Source organism: Drosophila suzukii, chromosome 2R (assembly GCF_043229965.1).
Source record: "Drosophila suzukii chromosome 2R, CBGP_Dsuzu_IsoJpt1.0, whole genome shotgun sequence".
Taxonomy (NCBI): Eukaryota; Metazoa; Arthropoda; class Insecta; order Diptera; family Drosophilidae; genus Drosophila; species Drosophila suzukii.
Genome location: NC_092081.1, coordinates 9,318,977 through 9,328,276, shown reverse-complemented (window position 1 = coordinate 9,328,276; position 9,300 = coordinate 9,318,977). Strand labels below are relative to the sequence as shown.

At 43.2% G+C, this 9,300-nt stretch overlaps 1 protein-coding gene across 1 annotated transcript; it reads left to right on the top strand.

Annotated features, from left to right (window-relative positions):
- Positions 1-8,020: 8,020 nt before the first annotated feature.
- LOC108010129 (uncharacterized) lies at positions 8,021-8,471 on the top strand. The gene has a single exon (XM_065863126.2). The coding sequence runs from the start codon at positions 8,053-8,055 to the stop codon at positions 8,176-8,178; it is 126 nt and encodes a 41-aa protein (XP_065719198.1). The 5' UTR covers positions 8,021-8,052; the 3' UTR covers positions 8,179-8,471.
- Positions 8,472-9,300: the final 829 nt, after the last annotated feature.

Genomic DNA, 9,300 nt, shown 5'->3' with positions numbered 1-9,300 from the left:
ATGTGCAATTAAAAAAGCAAATAACAATATTTGAATATGCATACGATGCTTGAATAGTTTATTCCAAGACGTTTTGTTATTTAAATTGGTTTTTAGAGATGAAAGATAGATAGGGACTGCAATTGTTGTTAAAGTTTGAGTTATCAAGAATTGATTAAGAGTACAGTGCCTTTAGAGAGCCTGCCATTAAATTGCTCAATTTGCTGCATTCCAATGAGCTTTTAGTGAAAAAAATGCCTGCCCAAAAATGGGCATACCTCATGCATACGAAAAACCCCTTTTTCCCGCCGCCTTTTGGCATTGCAACACGAACAATCGCTCCATATACGCTTCGTTGCTATTTTTAATTCAATTAAATGTCATTTGCGCCACTCAACTTTAAATTTTAACTGCAGCATAATTTTGCCCGGCGACACGTCGGCAACAAAAGGGAAGCTCCAATGCGAGGCGATGCGAATGTTGCCATTGCCATGTTGCCATGCTGCCATGTTGCGATGTTGCATGTGCGGCACGCGTGGGCAGGATGTGCAGGATGCATGACGCCAACGCGAGACCTGCCAAAAGGATGGAGTCGGGGGGTTCTTCCACTTTAGGGAATGGGAACAGGGCACCTCGAACCAGGCACAAAAAGCTACAAACAGACAAGCCAGAGGAGAGGCAGTTAATCTGGCGATAATGACGGCACATAAACAGCAACGATGATGATGATGATGGGGAACTCAGGCCAAAAAAAGAAAACCCTATAACTGAGCTGTTTTTATTTTTTTTGCTATGTGTGGGAAGTTCACTTTTCTTGTTGCCCTGCCCTCTCACCTTTTAAACACCAAATTGCACATTATGTGCGACACTTTTAGGAGACCAACCGAAGCATGCACTCTATGCTCGCCTAGTTTCCCAGGCGCTTTCACTTCAACACAAATTAAAATGTAATCAATTTTGGAACCGAGAGCCAAGACGCTTGTCGAGTGACATAATTCCAGCAGATATTAAACACTTTGTCATTTATGTGTCAAAATCATGTCAGCGTGAAAAGGCGACAACGCAACAGGAACAAGAACAAGCCAACGAAATTGTCAAGTGTAATAGAAATCAAGTGAGTGAACAGACCGAGCAAACTGACAAACTGACAAACTGACAACATGGACGGACTGACACGCATCGGGGGAAAAACCCAAGGGAAAAGGCTGGAAGAAAAACTCGGGTGGAAAAGCCCCGGGAAGCTGCAAAGAAATGCAGGAGCCGAGCGAGTCCGTTTAAGTGGCGTACTCGCGGCCTAATGCTCTACGACATATTTGGGGCGTGGCTTACAGAACACTGCACTACACTAGACTACACAACAGCGACACTCACACACGCAACACACTGTGCAACATGGCACCTGTCACGATGCTGGCGCAGTGGCAACTTGACGTCGCTGACAACAAAGCGGGGCAATCCAGCCTGCCCACCCACTAAATCCCCGGCAAGTGGAAAGTAACGCCAACTGAGTTCGCTCCATTTTCCAAGCGGCACAGTTTCCACGCCACAAACTTCACTGCCTTCCCCTTCCCCCTCCACCGTCCAAGGCATTGACCAACTTACCTTAATTGAATCCAAGCTCTTATCGCTAGCCAGAGTTTCTAAACAATATCTTATCATGCTAGCGAGTGCAAACTTTGCCTCACTATCGCTGGCTTTTTGGTAAACACAGTCAGCTGGCCTAATATCAATTAATTAAAAGCGAAAGTGCTTGACAACGACATAAATAAGCTGGTCAAAGTGAGGTATACTTTGTTAAATAAGGTAGCTTAACTTTTTTCATAGTTACTGGCCTTAAAGAACCCTGTTTGGGCGCCATGTATGAGTTCACACAATTTCGAAATTTAATAAGGGAAAATATATTTTTTACCTCAGCCCTTAATGACATAAATAAGCTAGTCAACGTAATATATGCTTAAGTAAATAAAGTAGCTTGACTATTTAAATAGTTTTAAGGGCCCCTGTTTGGGCGCCAATTATAAGTTCACACATTTTTTAACTTCAAAAACAAAAATTATATTTTTAAGTGAGCTCACTGGCCTTACTTTAATTAATTAAAAGCGAAAGTGCTTTTGAGCGACAGAAACAAGCTGGCCAAAAATAAATGCATACTTTCAGCGACTAGCATTAAATATTGAAGGACCACAGGTCTCTCAAACATTTATGAGGGGGCCGGGGCCCCCAGGCTCAGCTAAGGCTCATTTGAAATGCAACCAAAAATTGACGCAGCCCAGTCGCATTAGGTAATGGGTGCCACTCGGGTTGCCAAAGAAGGAAGTCACGCAGCCCCAACAGCAGAATATTCATTTAATCAAGTGGCCTAAGACTCGGTTTTCCCTTTAAGCTCTTCACCCCGGTCACGTCAAATGGGGATTTTTATGAAGCACCAGAGCTGTTCAGATCATCTTGTGTGACATTGGGGGTGGTTGATGGTCGTAAAAACGGGCCGAGCGCCTTTTAATCGCCACTGTGTTAACGTGCAACGTTGCGTATGCGCAATTTTCTGTCATTTTTATTGCTGATGAACATCACAAAATTACAGCCACACTCGGGTGGCACATACACGTATTCAATGTCAATCATCATTTGCAGCAATTTATTATTATAATAATAAATGTTTTGGGCTCCTTCGGCGCTTGGGTAAGAACGCCTAAGCCGCGTGAAAAATATTTTTTTTTTATGCTGTCTTTTTTTCTTGGCAACGAAAATTGTGTTTTCTTTTAAGTAGTTAACATGGAAAACGTTGAACAAATCGCATTAATTGCTGTTGTTGTTGCAGGGGGAACTTATGGGGGATGTGGGGCTTAATGCGGGCCAACTTTTGTGGGAGCCCGCATGGGCATGTGTGTGCGATGGTGGGCTTTTTAAGTACCGCTATGACAGGCAGTAAAAACAACTTAACTTGGCTTGCCAAGCCAAGCCAAAGCAAACCGAAAACCCAAGGCATTGTTGAGCTGTTAATGAAAAGTCAACTTGATTTCATGCCAGACCAGCCAGCCTTGGTCCTTGGTCCTGCCTGCTCCTTTTTGGTCCCCTGTGTCGCATGCAAAGCCAATGTGCAACAAGATGGCAAGAAAAGCAAGGGCCTCGGAGCCTGAAAAAACTTTCACTTTATCATTAAGCCTGACGGGTGAACTTTTTTGAGTGGCTGCTCGGCTCCGTCGTGTGTGGCCAGTTTGCCAGTTTCCCAGGCTCTTCCAGAGGACTTCCTATATTGAAACATAAATAGAATTATAAATACTCTACAGGCAGCGCCACGTGTGTGTGTGTCTGTGTGAAAAATCAGTTAAAGTTATTGCATGTCGTCGCAGCTCGACATAGACAAATGTTGCTCTTGTCACAAGTGGAGGAGGCAGCAGCAACAGCAGCAACAGCAACTCCTGGCCCACCCACATCAACTGGCTGTCTTCATGTGCCTGTTGCCAACTTGACGAAAATTGAATTTCGAAACATGCTGGCTAAAAGAAAATGTACAAAAAAAGAACCACCAAAGGACTACAAAAAAAAAGGAACCCAAAAAATTCGGGGGGAAAAAACAAAACTCGCTGGCAAATAGAGAAACATTTCAGCGGGAAAACAGCAGCAGCAACAAAAACCATGACAATGACAGCGTAAAGCCGGCAAATGCAGCAAAAAAAACAAATGCCAACAAAATGGCGGCTGTTAAAATGCGAAAAACGCGTTGAAAACTGTTTGAACAACAAGGAGTTGCTGCTGCGGCAAAGGAATTGAGCGAACGCACAGCAGCAACATCAGCAGCACAGCGGCAACATGAGGATGCCAGCAGCAACACCAACTGTATTTAGTGCCGCCATCATCACTAGACTCGTGTGTGTGTGTGAGCTAAGTGCCTTTGCTCTTCGTCCTTCGACTTTTCCAAAAACCCCCTCCCCCCACATTACTTATACCATTACCCCCCCTTACACCCATCTCCCTTTATTGTCCTTGTTTGCCTGTTATGTTTTTTAGCTTTACGTAAATTGCGTAAATTGTGTGCATTTTATTACGCTACACTTCATGCTGTCACGCCCCCATTTCCAGGCAAACAACCCACCGCCCATCTTCATACATCACCTCTTTTCTTCTCGTACTTTTTTGTTTTTGCAAACATTTTGCCAACATTTTTCCATTTTTGGTTGTTTTTGCTGTCAGCATGAGCAAAAATGTCTTCGTCAGTTTTATTAGGTGAGAACTGTGCGTTACTGTACTGCAAAAGTGATGTGGATTTATCAGGTTTTGGGAAAAATGCGTTTGATTGCCTTGGAAATAAGCCTTTTGACCCGTTTCAAAGGGAAATGAATGTAAATTTATTGTCAGTCAAATAACAAGCAATTCAGCCCATTTATAGGCCCCAACCGTCACTCACTCTTACCTTTAATAACACATTTTTTTCGGGGCTAATTGATACGCCTGACGGCATCGCGTGACCAAAAACTGAACGCTAAACGACAAAAGATAAACACAAGAAGATATAAAAGCGACAGAAAAAGAAAACAAGCGGCACGAAAACCAAAAAACCAAAAAACTGAAAAGCAAAATCAAATCGCAGGGCGCCAACAAACTTCCACGCGACGGCGTTCAAGTTCATTGCCATTTAGGCCAAAATTGGCGCACGCGGAACTTGTCTTTGGCCCCCAAAAAAAAAAGCACGAAGGAAGCCAAAATGCGAACCGAAACCAAAAAAAAACAACGAAAACGAAAGCCAAACAATTCGAATACAAAGTAAAAGAAAAACATACAACAAACACGGCTATTTTTGGGGAACGCACGTAGCAATTGGCAGCCGCAGAAAATTGTTGGTGAAAATTGAGGCATTAAATTGCACTCGATCGACGGACGGATTGTGCACACGGATTTGGATCGAGAAAATCTGAAAAATACCCCTCAGCCAATACCCCTTCCAATCCATTTTCCACTTGATAAATGCAATACGGAATTTAACGCATTCTGTTGCAATTAATTTTTTCCGACTCTTTCGCGTTTTTAGGGTGTGTGCAAATTTTTGGTTACTTGCCAACCGCGAAACTTTTGATCGCCGTCGGGGAAAATTCAAAACGGAATCTTTTGAAAAATGGAAAAATCTCACATTCCATTATCAAGTGGTTGCAAATGAGATTTTTGCCTGCCAGCATGGCGAACTCATTGCTCTCGTAAAACACGGAAAGTGCACTCAAAATGCAGTTGGTATTGCATTTAACACATTTTTGCCCGGCACCATTTGCCATTTGGCCGGCGCGAATGAGGGATGTTACTTTTGATTTATTTGCATGACAAACGGGTTAATTACAGCGTGTTGCGGCGGCACAGCAGCAGCAGCAACAACACGGCAGCAACAGCAACAGCACAGCAACAACACCAGCAGAAGGCTAACAAAAACAGGATTTTTTTGTTGCTCGCATAGGCACAATTGTTGCATGCTACCCGATGATGCAACATAAAGTCGAGGCATTGTGGGCGTTGGAAAATGTGGCGCCAGTACACCCCTGCCAAATATATATATATGTAAAGTCGTTTCGGCAATTGACAAGCTTGTCCCTGGATCGTAAACGAAGTTTTGTAGTCCCCCCAGAAACCCACTTGGCACCAGGAGGTGCAACGTCATTTATTACACACAACCAACACAACCAACACACACTCAACACAGCGAGAGTTCCTTTGTTATTTGATTGAGCTTGAGGCTGGCATTGAGTGTCCATAATGGAATTTTTATTTATTAAATGCGAGTCTCTGTCCATCGGCTGGTGCCGTTGTGTAATTTATCACAGCCTGGCCAGCCAGAAAGGAATTTTCTGCGGGATTTAATGCCATGACAATGGGTGAGAGGCGGTGGAAAAAGGCGGCGACTGAAGGAAGGGGGTTTTGTGTGGAGTGTGGCAATGCATAACGCATTAACAAACGGCTTTCAGCTGCATATTGGCTTTTGTGATTAACGCTCACACATGCCGAGCGGCGGACGCATAAAACATTGATACCCTTGTTGCTGAAACCGGCTATCGATGGCAGCAATTTAACCCTTGCTTAACCCAACATGAAAATATAGTTTGAAAACCGAAGCTTTTAAATATACCATACCCAAAAATATATTTTCTTAAACTGGTTTTTGCTCGGGAAAATGGATTCCTGTTAGGATATACTATATACTTTAATATCGGTTAACTGAAGGTTAGTTTACCTTACTCCTGTACGGGCGCCATTAAAATTTTAAACAACTAAGGCCTAAAATAAGTTTAAACTTTTGTAAAAATTATAAATTTGATTAAAGATAGTACAGCTTAAACCTTAAAAGCCATTCCAATTTTCAAGCTGAAGGTTATTACTGTTTGGGCGCCATTAATAATTATGCAAAATAGTTCCACAACAAAATTTTAACTTTTGTAAAATCCTTGTTCGTTTAAAGCTGTACTGTTTCAACTTTAAAAACCATCCCAATGGGTTAACAGAAATTCTTTTTATCAATATTGTAACGACTGTTAAATGCCACAAATTGTTTAATGCGTCGGGTTGCACTCTACCCATTCGGTGGCTCCCATACCCTCTACACTCGCCTTCAACTCTCCAACGTGCAACCACCGAGCGATTTATGCAAATGCAACCAATGCACTTAGCGCCGTTAAATAAACAAAAGCATTATCAGCACCAGCTCCAGCAGCAGACACAGAATGCAAAATGCAGAAATGCAAGACAATGCATTAAATTCCCTTTGCGATGTGCTGATGTGTGGAGCCCATTGGTGGCGGCAGAGCTGCGGCAGCAGCAGCAGCCACACACATCAAAAATTCACTATGGAACTTATCTAAATGCACTAAATTACACATTAAGCAAGTATCTTAAATCAAGACCTGCACACGGACGCAATCTAAGCGCATAAGGCACATAAACAACCCAAGGAACATGCCCCGCAAAATGCAAATTCGCAGTCGAGAGGGCAGGCAAATTGAGTTGGCATGGTCAGGGACTATGAGTATAGAACTGGAGATTGCGGACCTATAGACTAGGGCACCACTAGCTCTGCTTAATTTGCGTGCGAGCTTACATTCTTTTTTTTTTTATTTGCTCCCACTGTTGCTGTGCCTGCCCTCCATCGATTATGTAAATGCGAAAATTTCCATTAAATGCATTGAATTCCATTACGAACGCATCATCATCATCATCTCCATCGCAGTCGCAGTGAATGAGCGAACGTTGTAAAGCAGCCAACAGATTCCAGATTCAGTGGCGGAGATCCCAGCTCGGGGCGCCCATTGTCTTGCGGTCTTGCGAATTTATAGCTGAACAACTACTACTGCGACTACTACTCAGTCCGGCACAATGAAGTCATTTGCTGTGGAATGCTCGTCGACGGGCAAGTGAAAATGCCTGGCTGGCCCCGAATATCGTAAATCGTTTACCGGCTTGTCTGTCTTTCTGTCCGTCTGTTTCTCGGAGGTATTTTCATTAGCCAAACACAAATTGAGGCAACACGACACGACATACAAAACCGAAAGAAAAACACTTAACATCAACACGAAAAAGACTAAGCAAGCAGCAAGGCTAAAATCGAAATGGACGAGGGAGGGGGGGGTCTTAACTGGATGGTATAGGCCAACTTGGGCTCAACATGGCTCAAATCAGCTCAGGTGAGCTCAAGCGCACTGAAAAACCAACAGAAACTACTGTTTAAACATCTCTAAAACCGCGTTGGCCATACATTTTTACCTTGGTTCACCCTTTTTCAATGTTGGCCAAATGACCAAACAGAAGCTTACAGGTATTTATTGTGGGTTAGCGAAAAAGGGGGTTTGGAGCCCATAATTTGGTGGTCTGTCTGTTGAGAGGACGTGTGAAAATTTCTATGTCGGCCTGCGGCGTTTGAAAATGCAGCTGGCGCAAATGTGCATTCAAATGGATCTTTTGTATGCCGGCTTTCACTGCATTTGTATTTGGCAACGCATTTCACACTTTGAGTGGTGAAAATCTCTCTCTCTCCCTTCTCTGCTGCTTAACTCAAATGTGGCAACTGTAACTGAAAACCGAATAGATTGAAAAACCTGGAAAATGTCGGCCGAAAATAGAGAGTGCGATGACGAATTCGAGCGGCCCAGCAGGACCCTGGTACTGATAATCTTCACCCTGGCCGTTTGCCTGAAGTTGTGCATCATTTTGGTGGAGATTATGGTCTGATGGAATTACCTGCAATGAGAGACAAGAGAAATGGTCGTAATTAGTTGCTGTTTTTTTCACATTTTCCCTTACATAAAAGATAAGTGTAAACAAAGAACTGAAAAGAACCGATTGATTGGGATCAAATGGTGGAGTCACTGCTGTTTTAGTTTGATCTCTCCTTTCACAGGAGTCACATTTCATCGGGGGTGAGTTGTCTTTCTGTTTCGCTTTATCGCTTCTTTTCTCGTTCCTTTTTTTTTTGCTTTTCTTGGTTTCGATTACAAAAAGGTTTTCCTTATTAGCCCCCCTCTTCTCATCAGCATTTGACTTTTCCCCATTTCCCGCGCAAACAAAACGTAGGAATGCGGAAGAAAACCGCAAGGGTAAAAAACATAATTTCATTTGGCCTGCTGTGCAGAACAGTGAAAATAATTTGACAACTTACTTAAAAATATGTCACATGAAGAAGGTCAAAACTTGGTCAGGCAGCCGGAAAAAAAGGGTTGGTCCCCCTTCAGGAGCGTCGCTTGTCTGGAAAATCAAAATGAAAATCCAGAATGGGGAGCAACTTTTATTAAAAGCTGTCAGCGCGGCAAAACCCCAAACATATTGCCCCTGCCATGTTGGGGCTTCGGTTTTCCTTTAGCCAGAGCCAAAAGTTGAAACGTCATCGTGGCTTCATTACGCATTCTTCGAATGCTTCTCACCTTTTGGGCTGCTTTTTTAAAGTGGGCCCAAAAAGTTTGTTGCCCGCGTGTCCTTTGATCAAGTTCCATGCGAGGAGTCGCGGTACATATTCATTTTCACCTGTCTGGCGACCAGCAGCTGCCCTTTGATGTCCTCGAAAAGCAAAAAGGACGAAAAGTGGGTGCTAAGGATAAGCCACGAAAGAGCGCATTTGGAATGCATAAAGCGAAGGCCCAAATTAACTCAATTGACAAACTTGGCTGACAACTCGTAAAAGGGTTGGCTAACTTGGTTAACTGTTTCGGAGGAAAAATGGAGGGAAATATCCGAAGCAGTATCCGCCTGATATGGATATTGCCACACACAATCCCTAATTAGAATCGATTTGGCTCGAGGGAGACCCTTTTTACCCTTGGCCCATCAAAAAACAATTAACAATCTGAGGCACTCAAT